General features: G+C 37.2%; 1 protein-coding gene across 1 annotated transcript in view; it reads left to right on the forward strand.

Annotated features, from left to right (window-relative positions):
- Positions 1-535: 535 nt before the first annotated feature.
- The window catches only part of LOC127641439 (TSC22 domain family protein 2-like), a 38,067-nt gene continuing 10,660 nt past the window's right edge, over positions 536-27,942 (forward strand). Inside the window, exon 1 of the mRNA XM_052124459.1 lies at positions 536-2,690. Coding sequence (XP_051980419.1) covers positions 1,096-2,690 — 1,595 coding nt within the window. The 5' untranslated portion in view covers positions 536-1,095. The remainder of the gene's footprint in view (positions 2,691-27,942) is intronic.

The raw sequence follows: 27,942 nt of genomic DNA on the forward strand, positions 1-27,942 counted from the left end.
TTTGCACAATAACTAAATGCACACGGCTTGCTGATCAAAACTGATGAGTTGATTCTCAGTGAAATTGTCATACTCTTCACAAGATTGGTGTGCGCACATGTTAAGTTTGTACATTTGTACAGAGATGATTTCACCTCTAAAGAACTACATTTTGCCAAAAAATGACAACAACAAAAAAAGTGACTAAAACAGCAATTGTGTTGTGGGGTGACCAATGGGGTCCACGGTGGCCACGGCAACCCCTGGCCACCTCCGCCACTGGAAAAACTGTAATTATCCATTACAATTTTAATTACTTAAAAAAAAACATCAATAAAACCATAAAATACTCTCCGAGCAAAAACAACAACAAAACTCTTTATTTTTATGCAGTTTAAATTGGTTTTCCCGTTGGCATTAATTTTTCGTACTCAAATCATCCTGAGATAAGAAAACATGCGTAGTGATCCGTATTCCCGACTGATTTACGTACGCTGGTGCGCAGTCCTCCCATAGTGCAGGGCGTGCTGTACGTAGCCATCTTGTGTAAGGCAAAGGAAGAGCAGCCGTTAGCCTGAGATATCTACTAACAGGAAAACAGTGACAAAGCTCGCTATATCAGTAACATAGTCTCTTAAAGTGAGAAACAGTTTCTGAACATGTATTGTTATGCCTCAAGAAGTCTGGCATGCTTGTTTCAGGGAGGATTTGTGCTTTTGGAGGCGGGAGAGTGTTGAAAACTGAAGGCGCCCCAGACTCGAGTGACTCTCGCGACTGAAGAGTTTCATCTGCGAGAACGGCCTGAGGGAAACTCTCACACCGGCAAATGGCCTTCATTTAGGACACGGGCTCGGAAATATTAAACACATCTGGATTAAAGCTGTCATTGTGTTTGGAATTTCTGAATGTTGAATGTTAAGGATTTAAAAGACTAAAAATGCAGCGATGAGGACTCGCGCGCTGACGGAGCTCTGAGGGAGTCTTGAGTGAGCGTGACGCTAACGGAAATATATATATGATATATTTTTTATATAAACAGTGTTACTGCGCTAAGTTTGAAGCGGTACGCTTCAACCTGACGTGTCAAAGTCAGTAACATACTTTTAAGTGGTCAAAATGTCGAAAATGTCGAAAAAGAAGAGCTGTTTTCAGATCACGAGCGTAACGCAGGCTCAGGTGGGGGCCAGCAGCATCACGGACGATACCGAGAGTTTGGACGACCCGGACGAATCCAGAACCGAAGATATGTCCTCATCAGAGATATATGACATGTCCAAAGTTGGCGATTTTGAGCAGGGGGCGTGTAACGTCAGTTTATCGGAAGAACCGCTAAATAACGACTTGGAAACATCTCGCGCCAGCTTGTCAATGACGATACCTGGCTCTTGTAGTACAGGTGGTGTTGACACAAACCTAAATGTTCGCGGAGTCATTGCTGCAAGCCAAATGACCCCTGCCTCTGTAAATTCCCAGCCTTCATCTTCAATTGCTGTTGCGTCTAATGCACCATCCAGTTTGTCACAAACATCCACATCATTTTGCACTTCTGCTACAGTAAGTAGTTGCAGTTCCCGTTTTAGAGTCATCAAACTAGATCACAGTACAGGTGAGCCCTTCAAAAGAGGTAGGTGGACTTGCACTGAGTTCTATGAGCGAGATACGGATGTTTCCTCATCCGGTCGGACTGTGGATAATGTTAAACAGGCTGGCACCTTGGACCATAATGTGGACAGGGATGGACTAGCAGTTCCTGTTGCAGCAGAACCACATACTGATAGTGGTTACGTGTCTGTACCATCTAATCCTCCTGTGGAGCTTCAACAGCAAAGTGTTGGCATTTCACAGCAGGGATTAGGGAACATTTTCCCAGTGGGGACCGGTGATGCCCACATTCAACATGTCAAATCTCCTAGCATGCCTTCTACAATGCAGCCACAGGCTTTCCACCCAGGCAAACCGGCACAAAAACCTGGTCATATCCTTTCCGCTGGTATTCCATCGAATCCCTCTGAATATAGGTCACAGTATCAGCCTCCCTTGCAAACTCCTATCTCCTCAGCCCAAACGCTAACAGTGACCTCAATTCCGCTTGGCGCCCCTTTGAACCGGGGCTCATCACCTGTCATGACCCCTGCTGTGGGAAGCACTCATGTGCTTGGAGTTCCACCTCAGACTGTGGATACTATAGGGCACGGCAGAGGGCCACTTCCCGTCAGCCATGCGGAGCATATTCAGGGGCTCATACAGCAGTCAGGCATTGGTGCAGCTCTAGGGACAGCCGCAGCTTGTGTTTCACAGGCACCAGTGCCGCTCATTCAGCCAGCAGTAACTGCGTCTGTCACCCCCCATGCTTTGGTCTCTGGTGTACAAAATGTGCCTGTTATGTCCAGTGCCTCTAATACCCCGCAGAGCATGCCAAACCAGACTCCTGTACCTGTTGTACAGCCCCAACAGAACCAGCCTCAGGGAGTCCACAGCAGTTCCATGGTAGGACTGAGCATGCAGACTTCCCCTTCCAACTTTAGCCAACTTCCCATCAGCTTCACTCAGGCCAGTGAGAACCGGAGGAAGTCTGATGCGCTACCTCAGAGCTTTGTCATCATAGGAAAAGATGCCACCAATGCCCTGAATCCAGAGTGCTTGAAGCTTCCCACACCTGCTGTCAACAGCCTGTTTGGAATAACTATTCCCATTGATGGGGATGATGACGGGTAAACCTTCATTCTTCATGTTGCTGACCAGGCTGTTTTGATTATGATATGAAAAATAATACGTTGGTTTGCGACCTGTCCCCCATGTTTGCAGTATGGCATTACAGTATAAGTGAATCGGGCCAGTCCATAAACATTTAAATATAGATCTTTTCAAAAGGATAGACACAAGATGTAAACATTTTGACATGATTTTAGTGTGATAAAATAGGGGATTTTTAGGTGTTAAAGTGGATTTACCAGATTACAGGTTTACCGGCATTACATGGTCATGACACTGAAGTTGTATATTGGATGTAACTTAGACAAAGATAAGGTTAGTTAGTGATTTTATGACATGAAAATCATGTTAACATGTATAATGTTTATGTCTTATGAGCTTTAATTTTGAAATGGTGTGTATTTTTTATTTTTTTATCTGGCCCTATTCACATCAATTATGAGTGCCTTACTGTAACCACCGTTTTTACCTTTTTTTAATGAACATGGGACAAGTTGAAATTAGTTTTTGCAGTAATCAACGTTATTCCACAAATGCCGTCATTGAGCTTGTGTTGAACCTGGAAAATTCCTTAAACAAATATTTGTACTATCTATTACAAGTAAACTGCTTATTACAGCAGCTCTATCTGTTGTGGAAAAAAATGTTCACTCGAAAAAAGCTTGCCCTAGCTTAACCTTGCAAGCTAGAAGTTGGAAGGTAAGTTTTGCCCTGGGGTAGTGGTGCCTAAAAGGTTTCATTGTGTGTTGTGTTTTTAAATTTGAGTAAAGGTTTTACATTCTTTTGTGCAGCATAATGAATTATGAGCAAAATTGTGTCCTGCCTGCCCTCAATTTCAGCTGCTGAATAGAGAGAATTGTAGTGTTCTCAGTTTACACCAATTTTTTAAATAAATTTCTGTGAGAAGGATAGAATGAATTTGATGCTCTAAAGCCACAATTAAAATGCATGAATTTGATGCACTGGATTTGATAAGAAAATATCAATGCAGTTGGCAATTGTTTTAATGAACGATAGGACCCTTTTCAAGCCAAAAAAAGTTGTTTGCCATTTGTTAGGTTTTAAATGATAAAATAAAAGATATTCTGTCCAAAATGAACACACAAAAAAAACATTTGGACACTTAAAGTCATGAAAATCTAAATTTACCCTATTGATTTTATTAATGCACAACACTGGTCTTATTTTGAACAGTTCATCCATGAATATTTGCTTTATTAAGGTGATATTTTTGGTTGTTTCCCTTTCAAAATCAAGTTCCCTACCCCAAACTACCTTAGTTGCAGGGCCGCTGGCTTAAATAAACATTTAGAAGTAGTAGTAATAACAGTGAATTCACGCTTTCTTTCGAGATATTTTACACCTGAATGCTTCCAGAGGTGATCACTACTGAATACAATGCAAGTCTAATGGTTTTGGAGTTTATTCTTATTTTTAAATGCAGGTACCTTGGGATGCACACTAAAAATATTGTGATTCAAAATGTTGAACTATTGTGATCTACTTGCTTGATTCTCACTCATCTGCACTGGGCTCCAGCCTCGTCATAAGCAAAGTCTGTGATGTGCTGTGTGCGTTTGTTTGCTGGTTATGGTTAATATTGTCAGTTAGATCATCGTTCGGTTCTCAAGTCAGTGGGCCACAATGGAAAGGGTGTGGGTCTGTATCTAATTTATGAAAAAAAAAAAAAAACCCATAATATCACAACAACGATGTAAACGTGAATCCATGTTTCCATCCCATGTGTTCAAAAGAACAAAATCGTCACTTGCAGAGAAACTAGCCACTGTGACGTTTATTATTAATTAAATGCTTTTGGTTTAGAGCACACAGGCAAAACACTGTCTTATGTCTGGGAACACTATATGTGTGCGTTCCTCCTTCCTTTTGTCTTTGCCATGCGGATTTGAAATATATTTTTCAAAGGTGTCAATAAACCTGTGTTTCAGCACAGTATTTGACTTATTTGCTATGCAAACTCATGCAGACTTTGGATTTTGCAGACAGTTATTTCAGGATGACCAGAGCAACATTTCAGATGTGATGATTGGTCCATTGGTTAGTCCAGTTATGAACAAGTTATTCAGTCATCTTGTATTCCTAATAATTTCAATAGGAGTATATTAGGTAGATGCTTCCATGTGTCAACTGCAAACTTGCTTTCATGTTTACCTCCATTCCGGTATGCAACAGCCACTTTTCACAATCCAGTCAACAACCAATGAAAGAAATAAGTTCCCCCCCACCCTAAATTTTTTCCAGTTCAATAAGCCGTTTCACACAGAAATACGTCACAAAATGGAAGAAAAGTTGCAAGATCCATTTCATGCCGACATTAACACTTGTCAATCTTTACGGAATATGTTCATAGTTAATTTGATGAACTGCACCTGTGGTTACTCTGCTAGGAAACTTGTGTGAACTTTAGGGGAAAATCCATAAAAAAGTTTGTTAAAAGTAATTGCAAAAATGGCTCAGAAAAGTGAAGCTAGTTCTGAGAAAAGCTCTAGCAAAATTTTGTTTTCAGATGCTAATTGGCTTTATGTAATGCTTTTAAATTCATTCATAATTACGTGTCCAAAGACGTTTTGAGGCTATTGTAGATGTGTTTTCCCTTAACAGAAAATACATTTTCTGACTTATGGATTTGTCTTTAAGAGAAACTTAGTTGTTTGAGACTGTTAGCTCCTTGTGCAGAAATGTGCAAAAACTGGAAAGATGTATGGGAAGTAGCTAGGTAGTGTCTGATTCAAGTGACCTCTCGTGTAATTTGTCATTTTCAAGTTTGTTGAACAAATCTTGTTAAGTCAGTGATTTCAAATGCATCCATATACATTGTCCAGTTCTTAGAGATTTGTTTTGATGGCACAGTTTTCCTGTCACACACTTGTCACCAGAAGCTGAGCTGTTTTTTTTATGCTGATTGGAGCTCTTAGCACAGTGCTTAATATCTTGTGATGAGCAGAAGACTGTCCACAGACTGATAAACCATTCAGTCATGTGTAACATCTGCATGATGTTATACTTCATCGGGAGGCTGTTATTTTTCTGTCAGGAGTTGGTTAGAATCTAAGAAAAATCTGTACATTCTGTGCCGCATACATGCTGTCAACATAGAAGTGTTGAGAATGAGACAACCAACCTATAGATTAACTATATATAATGTATTCATTACTGTACAGGCTGTTCCTCAGTGTAGGTTATTGGTAATATTTGAAGACACATGATTATCTACTTTTTTGGGGGTGTAACTTACTTAAACTGCATAGAGGTAAGGAGATATCTTTATGGGTCTAAACTCCTGAAGAGAAAAAGTAACTCATAGCAATCATAGCACGCATGCACCAACTGCCTGTGTATGCGTGCACAGTCAAATGAAGTATACTTTGAAAGCAGTGGCGATTTCTCAGGGCCAGCAAAGCCTTCTCTGCTGGCGTAACATGCCTAATAAATAAATATTTTTTTCATACTTTCATTCTCATTGACCTTTTCGCCTATGTATTTTCAACTCTTTCCACTCAAAATTAATCTAAAAACGAATAGTAAAAAAACAAAAATGTATCCAATCCAAATTTATTCCTCGATGCTTTCAAGCAAAGTGTGACAACTGTTTCACAAATCCCATGGCTGAAGCTGAGCTTGTTAGCTGAAGCAGTGCATGAGTTTGAGCTCCACCCCGTCAGGCCTACAGAATTTCTGTAGAATCCCTCAATAGTGCAAATGAATGGAAGTCCGATTCATCAGCCAATCAGATTTATTTGTTCTTGGTGTGTGTAGTCTTTAGGATATGTCCCAGGCCTTCTAGCTGGCCTTGAGTGAGGCAGTCACACTTTAAGTGATGTAATTTGAAAGAGAAGAGCATGAGATCTTGCTGACGAGTCGGCTGTAATCACTGCCTCATCATCATTGAGAAAGAGATCCTTATGGATTTAAAAACCTGAGATGTTCTGAATGATTGTGCGATTGATTAATTATACAGGAAAGGAGGACTGTTTTTCACTTCAAGTGCTTTTTGCATTGTTATAGCATCCTCAGGAGTTTTCTAAGTGTAAGTGATGCTGTTTGAGCATTTAGTTTCAGATCAAGTTTTGAAAAGTAATCGTGTACCCTGACGAAACAAAATTTATTGCAAGTCAATTTTAAATCGCAAATATTATTAGAGAGATTTATTTTTAGTATTAGACCTCATTTGTTCTGGCTTTGGTGCGTGGATGTGTTTTTAAAATGTCAATTGGTATTATTAGTTGTGTATGATACGGTGTCTTATTCATTGTGAAACTGTGTATTCTTAATGGCATTGCACTGAAGGCCTAGACTTAAAATGCACGGGCCATGGTTATTTAAATGGCATTCAACTGTATGCAGATGCTAAGCATTGTCAAAACTGAAGTATAATTTGTAAAAGTTTTGAAGATAGGAGTCCATTGTTGCATTAACTGAGGTTGGAGCAGAGATATCACACTTCTCTAGCACAGTGTTTCCCAGCCACGGCACGCTTTTTAACGACTAAAATATTATGCGGCACACCACTATCCCACATAGGCTAACCATCGTCAATATTTTTCCTTTTCAAGAACTTGTCCATGTTTTCTGTCCATCTTAGTTGCGTGTTTACTTGTAATGTTTGAAATTCAGCTATGCCAAAAAAACAAGTCACATAGAGTGGCTACGCTGTGTGAGGTCACATGTGGCAAGAGCACTAAATGGGTAATGAAAAAACAACAAATTTGCTTCTTTTCTAATTTGCAGATTTGTTCTTGCAATGCCACAGCAAATTACAGGGATGCAAACTCATGAGGGGTGAAAAAGGTATGACAATCACTGGTCCATGAACATTATTCCTGGGGATATTTTTTTTTAAAGAATAAGCTAAAAGCACTAACTCCAGCTATTTTAGTGATTCAAGATTATTCAACTTTACAATTGTGCAGAATTAGCTGCAAAATAAAGAGTATTTTGGTGAGGCTTGCTTCTGTTTCACAAATTTGTTCAATTTTATTAACTGATTAGTTCAGTGACCCCTTCTAGAAATGTCACTAGGTGGTGACAAATGAGCATCTTATGTGCCATGAGTGAGTCAGTGAATCATTTTGAGTCCTTCATGACCGAAATCTACCAAGAGACTTTATAGTGTTTAAGCATTACAAGAACAAAGCAGATCTATAGTCTTCTTTCCATCTGAGCATTATTTTTCATGCAAAAAGACAACAATAATAGTGAGTTTCAATAACGTCCTTACCTTCTCCTTTATTAAAACTTGTCTCTGATATTCGTAAACGATAAGGTAATATTTCATTAAAATACATTTTGAGACATTCAATGTCTCCACAAATTTGGACAGTTTTTAAATATTTCTTGTTGTTTAGTACTCTCAAAGACATTATTGGTGAAGCAATATTTTCACGTGTGTGTGAAGTCACTTAATAGACTTCAATGTATTCTGCAGCGCTGGCGCGAGTCATGTGAAAGACCCTTAACGCTTATAAATATCAGTCACTTTTGCACATTAATCATTGCTCTGAACAATCAAAAGTGACCAATTATGGTTTCAAAATGGCAAATTTCTCAAAAAGGTGAGGAGTTTGGATTTTTCATACATTTATTTATTTTGTGGAATTTGATAATTTTCCACAGCACACCTGACAATCTAATTCTATGTGCTCTAGCACATCCTTCTCAGCTTGAAATACCCAGGAAATGGCCCTTGATAATGTTAACTTTTATTCATCACTTTCTGTTCCTCTGAATGACAGGAGAAAGAGAAGTGACCTTTTAACTGATATGAATTAAGATATACAAACATTCACTGATTGAAATGGCATGACAGGTGAGGCAATGGTGAACGCCTCAAGATTTGTAGAGAATGCAATGTAACATTTGTGTTATTTTGAACAGACACATAATTCTTTCTCTCTCTCACGCATTCAACAAACCTATGCACTGAATATAAAGTTTATTCATTTAATAATTTATTGTTGATGCTTCATTTTCCAAGGGTTGTGCAACACTTACCTGAATATATTCATCTCTTTGTTCTATTTTAAATGTGATTGAAAAGAATGAAGTACTTGTAAAGAACAAGTTTAATTTAGGCTGACATTTTTCCTTGAGTAGCATTTTGTTCAAAGATGTAATACAATGAAGTGAAAACCCACAGGGAATCAGTGCTTGCAAATTCTGTAGAAACATCCATCATTAGCATCCCCCGTTCCTTGTATGCTAATTTGTAGGGATGCACAAATAAAACAAATTCTGATACAGTTCCGATATCCGAACTCTCTGTATCCCCCAATATCAACCCCGATCTTAAACCAGTGTTGTTGTTTTTTCTTTATCGGTTTAGAATATCTATACCTCACTGTGTGGAACTGATTGGGATTACTATTTTATGTGTAAAGTAACACATCTTTAACTACACATTATTTGATTATAAAATAGAGAGAAAAAGAAAACAGTTGGATAAAAACGTGTAGCTTATTAAGAAAAACTTAAATGCTGACTAGCAGTGTTGCCATGTCCACTTACTATAAGTGACTTTGGGCTTGTTTTTTCATGAAGGTTGTATTTTTTGGCATGTTTTGAGGATACAGTTGTGCTTTTGGGCTTAATGAAGCTTGGGCACCCAGAGCACAATAATCTGTGAACCAACACTAATAGTAGTTGGCAAAAAGCCCCATCTACTGTTCGTGCCACGCTCTACATCAGTGACGAATACACGTATACGCTTTTCATCTAGTGAATGCTTTGAGTAGAAAAGAAGACGTTCTATTTACACATTGTTTTTATAAAAAAATTTCCAACTTGTTTCTGTACTTGTATGGATTCAGATTTTTTTTAGTTAAATTTGCAATTGTAATAAGATTATCAGTCCACTTAATTATAAATGGCTGGTGCCAATAATTAAAAAATATCAAATATCATCTGATTTATCGCCTCGGCTATAGGCTATATCGGTCGACCAGTAGTGACTGTAAAAATATGTTTTGTATTTAAAGCTGGAATGTCTTGTTTTTGGCTGGTAGAATGCTGACAAAACTAGAACTGTAAAACTATGTTTAGGGGTTGGGTTAGGGAATCTAACATATCAAAATGATATGTTAATTATAAGTGTAATTTTAATAAACAAACATATTTTGAAGTATAATTATTGTGTGGTTAAACACACATGGTAGTATCTGTAGATTGCAGAGGCTATCCTCCGAACTGACAATGATGCCTCCTCCATTAAGAGACCTGGCTTTCAGCTACAAAAGAGAGTGTAGAAATCTCGGCTCCGTTTAATACATTTTCCAAGTTTAAATTGCATTCTGTAGATTTTCCCCCAACATCAGTAGAGAAAATGTGGTGATTGTTGATCAGCAGTCAAACAGTGAGGAAGAAGAATGCAAGCCTTTCAGAATATGAAAGTAAATTCCTTTACCCTAAATGTAAAAAACAATAATTATTTAGCTAAAAACCACACCTAAACACCACAACTCCAGTATATCATTTCCGTGGTATTGTTTCTTGATTTCAAAGGTAGAAAGGTAATTAACCCAGTCTCATGACAAGTCATATTAAAAGTACAAGATGGTTAAATTGAGTTGGCTCTTTCAAATACTTTTTATTTTTAAATAAAGGAACTAATGAAAGATGTAATTATTATTTTTCCTAATTTTGAACCCCTTAAACAACCCTAAATCCAACCATCAAGTGTAACCCCTTACTCAAACTATTTTAAACTAACAATGATTTTGTGTACCACAGAAGAAAGCGAAACATCGGGGCTAAGAACAAAAATTCTATCGGTTTTTCCAAGTTTAACCCCTAACTCACACAAAACCTAAACCAAACCATGATTTTGAATAGTAAAATAACTTTTGTATACCAAGAAAGAAAAAACATCAGGGTTTTGAAAGAGATGAGTATATTACAGGTTATTGACATCCATCAGTCATTTGTATTGCATAAATCAATATGGAATGAGTAGCAACATTTCTAGCTAAAATTTGTATTATATCGATGTCAAATTCTGTTGATTAGTTGCACTTAAATTCGTACCTTTTTGTACAAGCCAAGTCCTACAATATCTTGTGATTTCATCTTGTACGAATTATTAAGAGTAGTCATGAGGCTGTGTTGGTAATTACAAGGAAGGATACATTATTTGTAACTGTTCTAGAACCCTCCTCAAACATAAAAGTTCTCCATGTATGACTTTAAATGTAGTTTTGTAGGAACAGATCACCCAAAAATTATGGATGAGTTAATGGAGAAAAAGCAAAGATTTTGATCTGGTGTAATATTTTTTTATATGCACTCACTGAGCTCTTTATTAGGAACACCTGTACACTTACTTATGCAATTATCTAATCAGCCAATCATATGGCAGCAGTGCCGTGCATAAAATCATGCAGATATGGGTCAGGAGCTTCAGATAATGTTCACGACGGGGCAGTTCAACACAACTGACTCTAGAAGCATGTGGCAGGGAATTAATACCATCACGGACTACAAACGGAATAAAGACTCCGCTGTGAACACCGCTGCATCTCTCCCGGACGAACTTGATACATTTTATGCTCGTTTTGAGGACAGTAACACCGCACTCGCTGCTGACGCTACAGAGGTTGATTCACTCTCCATCTCTGTTGTGGATGTAACCCGATCCTTCCGACGGGTGAACATCCGTAAAGCCGCGGGTCCAGACGGCATTCCGGGCCGCGTCATCAGAGCGTGCGCGAATCAACTGGCTGGTGTTTTTACGGACATTTTCAATCTGTCCCTCTCCCTGTCTGTAGTCCCCAGATGCTTCAAAACATCAACCATTGTGCCTGTACCGAAGCAAGCCACAATCACTTGCTTAAATGACTGGCGTCCTGTTGCTCTGACCCCCATCATCAGCAAATGCTTTGAAAGGTTAATCAGAGATTACATCTGCTCTGTTCTGCCCCCCTCTTTGGACCCATTGCAGTTTGCCTACCGCAACAACCGCTCCACTGATGATGCCATTGCATCTACACTACACACTGCTCTCTCCCATATGGAAAAAAGGAACACATATGTGAGAATGCTGTTTGTAGACTACACCATAGTGCATTCAACACCATAGTGCCCTACAAGCTTGATGAGAAACTCCAGGCTCTGGGCTTAAACGGCTCGCTGTGCAGCTGGATCCTGGATTTCCTGTCAGGCAGACGTCAGGTGGTTAGAATGGGCAGCAACATCTCCTCATCACTGACCCTCAACACTGGAGCCCCGCAGGGCTGTGTTCTCAGCCCCCTACTGTATTCCCTATACACGCATGACTGTGTCGCAACACATAGCTCCAATGCCATCATTAAGTTTGCTGACGATACGACGACGGTGGTAGGTCTGATCACTGACAATGATGAAAGAGCCTACAGAGAGGAGGTGCACACTCTGACACGCTGGTGTCAGGAGCACAACCTCTCCCTCAACGTCAGTAAAACCATGGAGCTTGTGGTGGATTTTAGGAAGAAAGACAGAGAACACAGCCCCATCACCATCAATGGAGCACAGGTAGAGAGAGTCAGCAGTTTCAAGTTCCTCGGTGTCCACATCACTGAAGAACTCACATGGTCCGTCCACACTGAGGCCTTTGTGAAGAAGGCTCACCAGCGCCTCTTCTTCCAGAGACGGCTGAGGAAGTTTGGAATGAACCACCACATCCTCACACGGTTCTACACCAGTACTGTAGAGAGCATCCTGACTGGCTGCATCACTGCCTGGTACGGCAATAGCACCGCCCACAACCGCAAAGCCCTGCAAAGGGTGGTGCGAACTGCCAGAAACATCATCGGAGGTGAGCTTCCTCCCTCCAGGACATATACACTAGGCGGTGTGTGAAAAAGCTCGGAGGATCATCAGAGACTCCAGCCACCCGAGTCATGGGTTGCTCTCACTGCTACCATCAGGCAGGCGGTATCGCAGCATCAGGACCCGCACCAGCCGACTACATGACAGCTTCTTTCCCCAAGCAGTCAGACTGTTGAACACTTGATCTATCACGATCAATAATTAGCACTGCACTTTATTCATCTTATATCTCACACTGGACTGTCAACATATTCTCCTCAATATACTACTTCATATATATATATATATATATACACTCACCTAAAGGATTATTAGGAACACCTGTTCAATTTCTCATTAATGCAATTATCTAATCAACCAATCACATGGCAGTTGCTTCAATGCATTTAGGGGTGTGGTCCTGGTCAAGACAATCTCCTGAACTCCAAACTGAATGTCAGAATGGGAAAGAAAGGTGATTTAAGCCATTTTGAGCATGGCATGGTTGTTGGTGCCAGACGGGCCGGTCTGAGTATTTCACAATCTGCTCAGTTACTGGGATTTTCACGCACAACCATTTCTAGGGTTTACAAAGAATGGTGTGAAAAGGAAAAACATCCAGTATGCGGCAGTCCTGTGGGCTAAAAATGCCTTGTTGATGCTAGAGGTCAGAGGAGAATGGGCCGACTGATTCAAGCTGATAGAAGAGCAACTTTGCCTGAAATAACCACTGGTTACAACCGAGGTATGCAGCAAAGCATTTGTGAAGCCACAACACGCACAACCTTGAGGCGGATGGGCTACAACAGCAGAAGACCCCACCGGGTACCACTCATCTCCACTACAAATAGGAAAAAGAGGCTACAGTTTGCAAGAGCTCACCAAAATTGGACAGTTGAAGACTGGAAAAATGTTGCCTGGTCTGATGAGTCTCGATTTCTGTTGAGACATTCAGATGGTAGAGTCAGAATTTAGCGTAAACAGAATGAGAACATGGATCCATCATGCCTTGTTACCACTGTGCAGGCTGGTGGTGGTGGTGTAATGGTGTGGGGGATGTTTTCTTGGCACACTTTAGGCCCCTTAGTGCCAATTGGGCATCGTTTAAATGCCACAGCCTACCTGAGCATTGTTTCTGACTATGTCCATCCCTTTATGGCCACCATGTACCCATCCTCTGATGGCTACTTCCAGCAGGATAATGCACCATGTCACAAAGCTCGAATCATTTCAAATTGGTTTCTTGAACATGACAATGAGTTCACTGAACTAAAATGGCCCCCACAGTCACCAGATCTCAACCCAGTAGAGCATCTTTGGGATGTGGTGGAACGGAGCTTCGTGCCCTGGATGTGCATCCCACAAATCTCCATCAACTGCAAGATGCTATCCTATCAATATGGGCCAACATTTCTAAAGAATGCTTTCAGCACCTTGTTGAATCAATGCCACGTAGAATTAAGGCAGTTCTGAAGGCTGAAAGGGGTCAAACACAGTATTAGTATGGTGTTCCTAATAATCCTTTAGGTGAGTGTATATAATATATATATATATATATATATTTCATATACTCCTTATTGTATTGTATATTGTGTGTATTGTATATAATTATTGTGTTGTGTAATTATGTGTACATTTGATATGTAAATTGTGTTGTGTAAGTATTTTGTTTATTGTAATTGGTATATGTCTCATCACTGTCATGACTGCTATGTTGCTCGGAACTGCACACAAGAATTTCACCTACTGTTGCACTTGTGTACATGGTAGTGTGACAATAAAGTGATTTGATTTGATTTGATTTGATTTGACGTCAACCATCAGAATGTGATCTCAGTGATTTCGATGTGGCATGATTGTTGGTGCCAGACTGGCTGATTTGAGTATTTCTGTAACTGCTGATATCCTGGGAATTTCATGTGCAACAGTCTCTAGAATTTACTCATAATGGTTTCAAAAACAAAAAACATCTAGTGAGCGGCAGTTTTAAGGATGGAAACGCCTTGTTGATGATAGAGGTCAACAGGCAATGGCCAGATTGTTTCGAGCTAACAGAAAGGCTGCTGTAAATCGGGTAACCACTCTGTTCAATAGTGAGCAGAATAGCATCTCATAATGCACAACACGTCGTACCTTGAGGTGGATGGGCTACAACAGTTGAATAAAGTCAGACACTTTATTAGGACCAGTGTTCCTAAGAGTTGTTACGCCTCTGACTATATACAAAAACCTGTTCCTCTGTAATCCTCTGCCAGCTTCACTTCCCCAGGGTAATTCTATCTATATGTTGTCATCATCTTTTGATGGAAAGATGAAAGACAACTTCTGTAAGAGAGAATTTCACAAATTTTCCTTTAGGGTTTTACAGTTTCCTTATCTTTATCTCTAGTTGTATCCATTTGTCTTAAACAATTACAATGAGGTCTCACTATTTGCATATGAATTTGTTAATTTGATAATGCCTCCAGCTATCAATAAGAGCATTGTTCTCTCATTTCCATTTAAAACATTTTACCATTTTGTATCCATTCACAGATTTACCCCTTAAAATCAGCACAGAAAATGAGCCTAACAATGACTCTTTTAATTATGTAGGAGGTATGATCTGATTCACCCTTATTTTATAATACAGTGAAGTTATAAACTGTGCAAAGCAAAATAATCTTTGTGTTTATGCCAAAAACAAAACTGCTGTTTCAATGAACATTATTCACAGCAGCGCTATCTTTAATTTTTGATGGTAGTGACAACAAGGCTGTGAGGGATAGACTCGATAGACTTACAGTCTCTTCAATGGGTTGTACGGTTGTTTAAAGTGTTTAAGGTCATTCCGCTGAAGAAACATTGAAAAAACATCTTTACAAGAAATGTCAGTTGACAAAAACCTCTAGAAAAGTTGGGGAAAATTAGATGTGATCTCCAAGCTTTATACAGTGTATGCTATCGAAGAGACTGTAAGTCTGTCCATTACAGCCTCATTTTGGCACTACTGTGAATAAGGTTTATAGGGACTTCTGTGTTTTTGACAGCTGTTTTGAAATGTTGGGTAATTCTTATCAAAATTTTGCTTTTAGGGCCAAAAGTTTGGAGCCAGTCCAAATTTAAGCATTAAGAATAATTTCATTTTATTTGCATGCTTTAGGTTTGCAATTTACCAAAAAGCACAACATTTCTAAGACTATGGATCTTTGCATGGTAGATTTTATTACCGAAACTAGACGTCAAGGCATTGGCAGTTAAGCTTGCTAAAAATGAACTTTGTGTCATTGCTGGTCACAGGACCGTGGTCATTTTGTGCTGATCGACCAAAGGAAATCAGATTTATCTCCTTTTAGTTAAGCTGGACAAACCTTGGCTGTAAATCAAAGTGATCATTTGTTTAGGGGATCCATCTCTCACGCTGAATGGCTGTTCTGACTTTTCCTGTTTGACATGTCCATTTTGAGCTCTGAAACATTCAGGAGTCTTGCTGGGGGCACTAACACCACACATCACTGTTAACCATTTCTCCTTCTGTCCTATTTCACTTTTTAGATATGAATGCCCATTTATTGCAGCATTTTCTTGAAAGCCAGTATTGATGTGCATCTTGTTTTTCAAATTATAAGGGTAAAATAGTATTAAATTGTCATGAGTTGCTATTTTCTCTACCACAAAACTGTAATGCTTTATTGTACAAGAGGGTTTGAAGGTCTGATTCCACATTGAAAATCTGCTAAATCTATTTTTATTCTCAAAGTTTTAGGATTTTGAGAAATTTTAATTAAAGAAACATTATGCCAGCTTGAGTGCATGCTGTCATTAGGGATGGCTTAACACACACACATTCCGATACTGATGTTGTGGCAAGAGGATCGATAATCAGATAAAAATATAGATGCAAATTTTTTTGTTTTACCAAACTAGTGATTTTATTATTTACCATGAACACTGTGGTGTTTCATAAGATTTAAAGTGAAAAAAGTATAAAAGTATATAAGCAAAGTTAACTGGGTGCATATGATTGGATCAATTTCTCCTTCTGATCAATAGATATCTGATAGTTTGCAGTTTAGGCCTATATAAAAAAGGCTATTAAATATAATGATAAATGACCAATTTTGTCTTCAGAAATAGCAACAACAACAAACATTTGCACTTGGTATTAGATTATGGTTATTAAAGCAAAGAGCAGACATGAAATACCAAGAATTTTAAATTAATGTTAATATTTTTTTTTTTATTAAACATTTCACTCAAATATACTGATAATGTTGTTGAAACTTGAGGTCGACCGATATATCAGTTTTGGCAATTAATCGGCACCGTTAACGATTTCTGGAACTATCAGTTATCGACAAAAATCCACACCGATAATTTTCCCCCGTTGTGTCCGGTGCTGGAGTGGCTGGGAAGTCGCGCTGTTGTTATATAGTGTGAGAGCGGCCTCTAGAGGTGAAAGAAAAACTAACACTGATGCCTGTGGTGGTTGTTTTGACACGTGAGACTGCACGTTGAATGCAGTGGAACACTACATGGAGCTGAACGATTCAGATTTTAAACACCAACAACTAAACGGTATGCATACAGTCAGGGCTGGACTGGTAATCTGGCATACCCCCGTTCAACAACTTTTGTGCCAGTTTCCATGTAAAATCCCAGGCCGATTTATCTTCCCAGTCCAGGCCTCATACAGTACATGCTGTCATATCATTATAAAGTCATTCATTTCTTGAATAGATGCAGCATTAATAGAGAACAGCAGTATGTTTGCCGACAAGGCTGTGAGGACGCTAACATTAAAGCTAACTTCAGGCGGTTAGAACAATGTGACAAAAAACACGCAAGTCCTACCCGAATGTTTAAATAAAATGTATTCCCATCTATTTGCATTAGTTTATATCCAGTCACGTTTATGCTTTAGCCAGCTAAGTTGTATATTTGAGAAAAATATCTTCACGCAGTCAAGAGAAACCTATAAACAAATCAGAAACGCATCTGATTTTAATACATTTTTTATCCTCAAAGTAATACGTATTTTTGTAATTTGTATTAGATAATCATCAAGTGATGGTTGTGTTAGAGACAAGTTTCTTTGAGATTTTAAATGCACGTAACATTGCAAAATACAAACAAAAATATCACTGAAGTGTTAACAAAAAGCACAAGACATTGCAATTCACTAGTTTGCCCTAGTTTCACATTAAAGACCCTCTAAAGTAAATGTATAGTATGCGCAGCGCCAGTGCGTTATTGAATGGTGCTGCTCTGTTCACACACACACTCGCGGCTATTTTTAGCTTTCACAGCGGTGCGCAATATTTGAGCGCTACTCACGAACAACATCTCAGAAGTAGATGCTCAATAGTTCGGTTCACTTATAATATGTATTTAGATCGGAACCTGAGGTGTATTTGACCAGAATTTGATACTGTGAACTTGCCTACAAACAGACACACTTACAGGACTTCCTGGAGAGTTGGAATGTCAAAATAAAAGCATGAGGGTTTAAAAAGTGCACAACTTAAATATATTACTATTGTATTTAAAATTAAAAGTCAATAATAATAATATTAATAACTATTTCATTATTAGTATTTGTTTACAATTTATAACAATATTTAAATTGAATGGGTAAGACTTATGTCTTACAACTAAATTGAACAAAAAGAGATCTGAATCCTTGAAAGTCCAGATGTAAGTTGAAACATTTTTGGATAAAGGAAAAAAAAAAAAAAACACTGGTTTCTTTTCTACTGAAGACTTGAAGACTGGAATTACTGTTAATTTTGCTGCTACATTATCCAGTATACTAGTTAATAATAAAGTGTTTCTTAATAAGTGATACATTTATATTGAAATAATGTGTAGTTAGAGGTTTGTGTTTCTTTACATATTAAAGAGTACACCCAATTAGTTCCACACAATAATGTAAAGATATTCTAAACCGATTATGTGAAAAAACAACACTAGTTATCGGTATCGGCAAAATCCTATATCAGTCGACCTCTAGTTGGAATATTTGATTATATTAGAATAATGCAAAATAGAAGAATTTTTTTGAACCCCACATTATGTTGGGGAAAATTTTTAAATTGCTCCAAGTGCTGTTAGTGATTCTTGTAAATGTAAATTGTACAATCGTAATGAGAGCTAATTTCATGATCTTTCCCTTAAAAACTATGGTATTTGATTTAATTACCTTATTCTTTCTTATTTTTTTTTATCTTGTTTCGTTGGTCTCAAAGGAACCCCTCTACTGCTTTCTATCAAGCCTTCCCAAACTGCAGGGCAAAGGTCATCAGTGATGGGTATGATCACTGTGTGTGTGTATGTGTGTTATTTTGCTCTTTTGGCAGTCGTGAGTGTGCATGGCTCTGAGAGTGTTAGAAATGCATGAAATGTGTTTTAAAGTTGTACTGAGCTGGGGTTGGGGTAAGTTATATCATGTAATAATACATCAAATTAGCTTTTGGAAAGTACAATCGTAACCTCTTTCTGAAATTCTCAGTGGTCAACAGATAACTTAATTTTCATAGTTGTTGCTCTGATCTGGCCGAGATGTCGTTCACAAATGACAAATGTTGTTACACCGTATCATTTGAAGTATACATAAATGATCTAACTGTGATTTCGGCAACAGTAGGCCCAAAGTTCTGCTGCTGAAATTGGTCTGAGCTCGCCAAAATTCTAGTCACTGCCCCATTGGCCGAAGCTGGAAGTATTGTTGAACGTATTGGCACACGTGAGCTCCAGTTTTCGGGTTAATTGTCCACAGAGTGGTGCCAAAAGCAAGTTTTAGTATTTTATGTGGTAAGTGACGTAATAGTTAACAGGAATGCATATTTTATTAACTCTACTCCCTAACCAAAACCTTAAACTTGGGCCCAGTGATTTCCGCATTGCGGAAAACATGGACTGAATCGTGGAATCCAGTCATAAAAATGGAATTAAATATAGATTGTGGAATGTCATAGAAATTGACACATTTGGGATACTATTCATGTATAAATGCATAATTAATCTAATTAATATCGTTATATGTCCTAGTGGGATGATTAATCCACAAAAGGCTGAGATTTAATTATATATATATATATACACACACACACACACACACACACACACAGTCTTGCTGAGCTGCGCTTTATCAGTCTGTGAATGTGAGAAGCCACTGCTTGCACACTAACCGCATCATTAATTATATAATAATATTATGTGCGTGCTGTGTGTATCAATGACAAAGAGCAGGGCACTTTATATACTGTAAAAGCACATGACTAAATGCACACTATATATTGATATAATTAAATCATCTTAGCCTTTTCGGTTTAATAAGCACATTAGCCCATATAGTGGACTGCTTTTCCGGAGGTGAGAAGTCATCAATAACATTTGCCAAAATGTCAAAATAAAAGCTCCATTTAACTAGATGCCTGAAATTGAAAAAATGCGAAAGCAATATAATACTCCTGTTTAGTAAAATGTAATATTCAACGTAGTAGTAATACTAATTATAATAATATTAAAATTCAATAATCATTACTTCATATTTCAGCAATATTTCAAGCAAGAGTAAAATTTCTGCTTTCATTAATAATGTGATGTTCTAAGGTGCAGCACTTAATTGAACAAAAAATAAACAAACACAAAAATGTTTGGTTTCGGATTGTATGAGGGTCAGTATAGAAGCTCTTCATTTGATAAAAATAATGCAATGGAATGTTGAAAAGTAATTGTTCTGTTTTTTTTGTTGTTGTTTTTTTTTTATTTAAAATGTATTTGATTAGAATGTTTTTTTTTATTTTTTTAAAACTCAGAATTCAGAAAAAATTAAATGGAAAACACAGAATTTGGGAAAACATAAAACTCAATATGAAAAAAATAAATAAAACGGATTTCATACGGGCCTACTAAACCAAACCGTCAGTGGAGTAAAAATGTAATTTTAGAGTGAATATGCAAACTCCAAATCACACTCAACATTGTTTATGTTAACGCGATTACTTCCTGGTTCCCGTTAGACCAGAACCCGTGTCCTTGAGTTTGCTCATACAACAAGCTAGTAGTAGCAGCACTAAAGGGAAAGGTGACTGGTTGAATTGATGCAAATATTTCTGATGGGGGAAGGTGCTAGTCAGTAATTAAGCTTAATGTATTACATTTCAATGTACATGAACTTTTGGAAGCAACATGTGATAATGGTGTGATAACCAAAGTATTTTTGGTTTTACGTATTGTGCAGGCTGATCCACCAGATTTAAAATAATTCAGTTGATTTGTAGTAGAGCCTGACCGATATGGGATTTTTGAGATTGGTTAGGGTTAGAGGGGGAAAATTAGCAGATTACCGGATTGTGCACAGATTTTGCACCGATATGACTATGCAAAGGTACTCAGAATGCTGCTTTCTTAAACATTTTTTATCAAAGAATAAAAAGAAAATAAATAATAAATAAAAATACAATAAATAGCTAAAGAAACATGTAGTGTATATTCAGTATAAGTCAGTTGCTGATCATTTAAATAAAGAATAAATAAAAAATTATAGCTAAATAAAAATCAGTACTGTATGTTTAGTATCAGTCTGACCATTTAAATAAAGAATACATAGAAATAAAATAAATAGCTAAATAAACATCAGTAGTACAATATATTATCAGTCAAATGCTGACTATTTTAATACTGCCAGTCAATTAGGAGCAGGTTGTAAAACAAGAAGCATTTACACCTGCTGAATCAAGAGATAAACAGCGTCAGCATTGTTACATCGTATTCTGCTATACAAGTTCAGGGGGAACTTTCAGTGGTGGAAAACAAGACTTTTACAATATCACATTTTGTAAATGCAACGACTGGAATTGTTCGGTTGAAGGGGGTACCAAACTGCAAATCCTGAACAAAACAGTTTGGTGAATACATGTTTACACATTAGATTCTATCTAATGTGTAAACATGTGTAAACAAGGTATGAACATAGCTACGTGGTTAGCTATAAACTTGTCACAGAGAGTAAAAGACAGACATTGTTTAATTACTTTCAGCATTGCGTTTCACCAACTTGGTAACTAAGTAGCATGAAATAAGCACTCAACAGACTCAATCCACCACTGCATCGTTGTTTGCAGAGCTGCAAAAAGATGCTCTAATGTTTACCTTTCAATCTGCTACATTACTGACTACACTGACAAACATGACAACATAAACATGAGTGACATGGTTGTCAGGGACAGGGTTAAAGTTACATTATATTGGAAAGGGAAAATTATGGGTCATTGTTTATTAACTTTCCAGTATGTATTTCACAAACTATTTAGTAAATTACCATGAAGACACCACTTAACTCTGCACTGTCTGCAGAACCACCGTCAGCTCAGCTCAGCTCTGTAAACATTGGAGTCGGAGCATGTTCTGCTGTACAAACTACTTTATGAGACCAAATCTAAATAACCCCAAGCATTGTTTTCTGCATTATATGTTCTGAAAAGTTTTTTTCATATCTGCACATATCGGAAAACATATACGCCAAAACTGATATATCTGCAATAATTTCGCAGCACTAATTTGCAGAAGGAATAACAATTTTAATTGGTGTAATATAATTAATGAAGTAAAATCAATTGTAATGAACACTGAATAAATGCAAAATATTGACATACATTTTTAATATTGAGTAAATAGGTTACTCAATATTACTCCTAAACTAAGTCTATAGTATGTTGTCTCATCTAATGAACTAAGTAAATAAAGATTAAGACTAAGACTGAGGCCTCAGAGATGATGTCTGCAGAGAGTGAAGAGAGAAGAGCTGAAAAGATATTTGTCCGAACGAGGGCTGAAGCGATTAGTCGATGTTATCTTCAGCGTCAACAATAAAAAATTGTTGACAAATTTTCGTTTTCGAATAGTAATTTGATCTCATTTAATGTAACATGAGATCACATTAAATTGTAATGATGCCATGCGAGAGCAGCACTGCAGTTCACAACTGACTGAGGAGAGGAAGAATTACACAAATCACAGTTCAGATGCACACTAAACTTTCCAAACAGCTTCAGGTGATGTAGATTGCAAAGTACAAGGGAACTATACAAAAATACAAAATAAGTAAATACAGAAGCACTCTTGTTGTGGAATAAGTGGAGCTGGAGCTCTTTAAAGGAAACACCCATGCATTACATCTTAAAGGCAGTTATATTTAATGCGTTATAGCTTTATTAAAGTTCAAATAATATGGAAGATCATTTAAATAACTACAAACTCCGAAACTGGAATTTCTCTGTGCGGTCAGCGCCTCTTCTATGAGTTGCATGAAGTGTCCCGATCTAAGGGGGAGAGATTGAAACTGCACCTGGCTGATGCACACTCTGTCGTGGTGACACTCATCCCTTGAGTGCGTGTGCTTGCTGCAGCTAGATTATAACGTGATGGCTCATGACTTATTGAATAATATATATGTGTCACTGTGCATTTCTTATCATGAAGAAAATTGGCAATTTAAAGCTTTATTAATATTTTTGTGAGTTAAAGATGGATTGAAATGAACAGAAAGGTGAGAGAGGGAAGTCTTTGCCCCATTATACACTCCAACAAAATACATTTTTGATTTGTTTTTGTTTTGGCTTGTTTTCCCATATAAATATCTAAAACTCCATTAAAACAACAAACATTTTCTTTAGCAGCTATACTGCGGAAGTAAAAATTGTTATCTGAGAATGTTGAATATAATATTAAAAATATCTAAAAATCCTTTTTTAAAAAGATGCATTCACCTGGGAAGCAGCATATATGATCGTTATATTTGCTTTAGAGAAATTATCTTGAATACACTGTAAGTATATTTTGTCTTTACTGCACTCACAGAAGTACAACCAAGTGAAAAAAGTCTAAATATCTTATATGTTGCTTCTCAAATAAATGTATCTTGTTTTAAGGATTTTTAGACCATTTTAAATGGAAATTTTAGAAAAATTTTAAAAGATGATTTTGTCCTCTTTATTGTTAGTAAGCACGTTTAATACAACCTATTGAGTTGGGACACAAGCTGAATAATCGGTTAAGAGCTAATGATTAATCGTTGTAATTATTGTTCGATTAATCGATTATCAAAATAATCTTTAGTTGCAGCCCTAGTCCGAAGCTATATAATACAAATCTGCATGCAAGCTTGGTTTATCACAATATTTTTGTTCGGACAGAGAAAACGACACATTCAGCCTGGGTCTTCATTCAAGGCCTAAAACTGCGTAAGCAGTATTATTTAAGACATAACAGTTTATGTTTATTAGTTTATTTTTCTACAGCATATCCGAGAAGGACAAATACAAAATCACACACAATATCAGGCAGTGTTGGGCAAGCTTCTCAAAATATGTAGCTAGCTAAGCTACCAACTACTCAACAGAAAAGTAGCAAGTTACACTACAAACTACACGCCAAAAGTAGCTTGCTACATTTAAGTTACTTTTTTCATCCGCAGCTCACAGAGCATACTGTCATAGAGAAAGCATCTAAAAACATATTCACATGACATTTATCAAAGTTATGTTATAGCATAATATAGTATAGTGCAATACAATATACAAGTATATAGTATGGTGCAATACGTATGTGCACGTAAAAAAACAAATGTAAATTCATATTTAGACATGTTACCTACAAATCCATATGTTCAACATGTAAAATCACTATTTTTACTTTTGTTTTCATATTTATACTACTACCTCTACATACCCATTTAAACGGTTTCATTTGAGCATTCCTGTATAAAAACTCAATCCATATACTATTCATCTTATCCTGTTATCCTGTGTTTAGCTGTTTTTTCTGTATGTACTGGAATCTTCTGATCAGAGACCAAATTCCTTGTGTGTGTGAGCACATGGGCAATAAAAATGTGATATCTGATGGTATCAGATTGAAATACAGCTACCATATTTATGTACCATTCTGTATTTGTATGGTGCTTCGAAGTACTTAAAAGAATACCATGTTACTACCATGGTAATTTCATATATGATCACCATATTAATATATTAACATATTAACTATTGTATTTACATGGTACTTCAAGGTAAATAAAAAAATACCATGGTACCTTGCTAAATGATAACCATAGTATTAACATTATGCTGTCACGTAACGGTACATGTCCAAAAAACATGGTAATACCATGGTACTTTTTTTACGTGATTTTTGTGTAGGCTAAAACGTGTTTTGATACTCTTTTGGTTGGAAAATGTCTTTAAATGCAGAAGTCATTTACAAGCTGCGCAAGTGTTGAACTTTATTAAGACCTTCTTCACTGGCAACCGATTGGATCCATTTGCAGGTTTGGTTTCCATTGATTGGAACACTGCAACCAGCGTTATCTTTACTTTCCATATATTCTGTAAGCGTGTTGGCAAGTGAGAGTGTGCACAATTGATTCAGCAGCGCGCACTCAACCGATTCAGACTGCTTTCCTAGCACGTGTGACCAATAAGTTATAAAAAAGACTCAAGTAATCGATTCATTTGTGATTAGACATCTTAAGTTCTGATTCAAAACTGGTGATAGTAAATGCCGGTGTGATGTATGATGTAGCTTTTGTCAATGCTACGCCACTACCTAGTCAAAAATATAGTAGTGAAGCTAGCACATCACTACTCAGAAATGTAGTTAAGCCAATAGCGTCGCTAATTGTATTACTGTTAGTTTCACTGTTCACTGGGTAAAGTTACTCCATATAGTGCAACCTAATTCAGTTACAGAAATTGTATACTGCAAAATTGTTTGCATGGCGCCCCCATTTTTATTTCAATAAACTTCATTTTGATTTGCTGCCAAAATGGGCTGTTGCAATATGTGACGGGGAATCAGAGAGAAATGTGAGAGGCAGTCGGTCAAACCTCTTCCATTATTGATTGGTGAGTGTGACAGACCTCTCATAGAAGAAGGTGAGATTTCAGCTAAATTGAAGTCAGTACTCTAGGTGTGACATTCCCTACAAAAATCAAGTTGTTTTGAGTAGGCTACTGGGACACCACCTTTAAAATGCCCAATCAATAATCATACACAGAGAATTTACAATTTTATAATTGCAGTTAGAACTATTCACAACAAATGCATAGAATGTGTCATTTGTATAACTTCTGTATTATCAAAGTGATCGTTAGAGGCCTTAGATTTGCTTTATTTCGGCTCTGCAAAAGGCCTATGCAAAGATGTACTAGTACTAATGTACTAGTTTATATAATCCTCAAAGAAACATTGACATTTGATTATGTTTGATCTTTCAGTAGCTCTTGAACAATAGGAGTGTTTCAGCATTGATAGTGAGCCAAAAATGATTTAGCATTTCTGTCTGACTCATAGTCATGACTCTGGTGGGAAGGATAGTATTCATTTCAATGGTATGAAGATGTTCGAGCAGATTTCTGATATTTGCTACATGTTTAATCCTGTCCCAATAGAAGCACAATGTTCAAAAGTTGACACCCTCCAAAGCCTTGCCCTGAAATAAACCAGTACTTAGAATTCAGAGAAAAGTCTGTATACAAGTCTAAATCAAATTTTCTTTTAATTTAACTCACTTGTGCAGCATAACAACATCGGATGCCTGCTGATGTTGAGAGTTGAAATACGATGAACTGTAGTTTCCTTTAAGTTAAAATGTACCTATTAAAACCTTGCAAAATCTTATCAGCTTGGTTAAGAGTGGTTGCTGCGCTTTAGCCGTAGAGAAAGCATGATAATAATTGGATTGGAGAATTAGGAAAGTTCTTTGTGCATGTTTATATGCTTGTTAATTGTCTGATGTTTAGTTTTGATTATACTCTGGCATTTTTTTATGGGACAGATGTCTCTACAGACTTGCCATTTATCTTATTTGACTAAATAACCCCACTCTTGGATCTCTTTCCAAATGCCTCTGGGCTTTTAGTTACTGGCAGATACTAAAGAAAATATTTAGGACTCAAAACTGGCTGTGTTTGACATTATTTTATATAATGTATCTTTATTTTATTCGTAGAACTTGGATTAATGAAAAAGATTCTATCAGTTAAAATGTAGCATCTTGTCGGTTTCATAATTCCGCTATATCAAAAATCGAAGCTGTAAATGGGTAAAACCGATAGTTTGTAAAATAGGTAGTTAAATTTGGTCTATTCCTCAAATAAAAAATATAGCATGGTTTCTGAAGACTTGAAATATAGTGCAAGAATCGTATATGGACTACCATTTATGGTGCATTTCGCTGTTGGAGCTTGACATCCACTGGTCACTCTCTACTTACACTCATTGTTCACTTTATTAGGAACCCCTGTACACTTATTCATGCAATTATCTAATAAGCCAATCATGTGGCTGCAGTGCAATGCATAAAATCATGCAGATACAGGTCAGGAGCTTAAGTTAAAGTCAGTATGAAATGGAATTTGTGTGTATTTCTAGGTGAAACAGCTTATAGAACAAGAGAAAATTGTAGGGCGGGATTTGAGTTTATCCATTGGTTGTTGATTAGATTGTGAAAATCTGGACGTTGCATAGCAGAAGGGAGGCAGATCTGAATTCAAGTTGGCAGTGGACTCACACCACTACCACTGTGGTGCTCGATTCAGAGCTGGTTATCGGTGAAATTGTGCTGCAATCTCAACACATTTATTATCAAACTGACAACATAAACGCAGGAGCACACCGCGGTCTTTGCTTATGAAGAGGCTATAGCCTTTGAAAAACGAGTGAGTTAAAATAACCATATTTTAACGTTTTGAATCACAATATACTAAATAGAAAGGAAAAAAGACACTTACTTGTGCTGTGCATCCCAAGATAACTGCATTCAAAATATAAATAACTCCAGGGGCATTGTATTCATTAGTAATCACCTAAGCAATTCAGAAATGAAATGTCTCGAACACAACCACAAATTCGTCGTTATTCCTCCTCATTCGAAATGTAAATTCCAGCCAGCTGACCTATAATAAAATAAGTTTGGGTTAAGGAATGATTGTTTTGAAGGAAAATAGACGAAAATACACCATGCCAACTTCACCAACATCCGATTGATGCTTCGTTCAACTCTATGCAAGGTTGTGCTATTTATAAGAAAGGGTTTACGCAGACTAAATGATTGTAGAAGCCCTGCATACGTCACCAGAGAGCAGTCTGCCATTTCACCGAAAGATCAAGTCATTACAATTTGATTTAACATTACGAAATAAAAAAAACATATGCCTGGATGAATCATTCACAATAAGATCAATAACATGCATTTAGAAAATAGATAGGGTGAATTATCATTTAATGATGACTTTAATGATGACTTTAATATTCACATCAATCATCAGAATGGGGAAGAAATGTGATCTCAGTAATTTTGACCATGGCACGATTGTTGGTGCCAGACGGGCTGGTTTGAGTATTCTGTAACTGCTGATCTCCAGGGACTTTCACACAAAACAATCTCTAGAGTGTACTCAGAATGGTGCC

The sequence above is a fragment of the Xyrauchen texanus genome, chromosome 50 (assembly GCF_025860055.1).
Source record: "Xyrauchen texanus isolate HMW12.3.18 chromosome 50, RBS_HiC_50CHRs, whole genome shotgun sequence".
Taxonomy (NCBI): Eukaryota; Metazoa; Chordata; class Actinopteri; order Cypriniformes; family Catostomidae; genus Xyrauchen; species Xyrauchen texanus.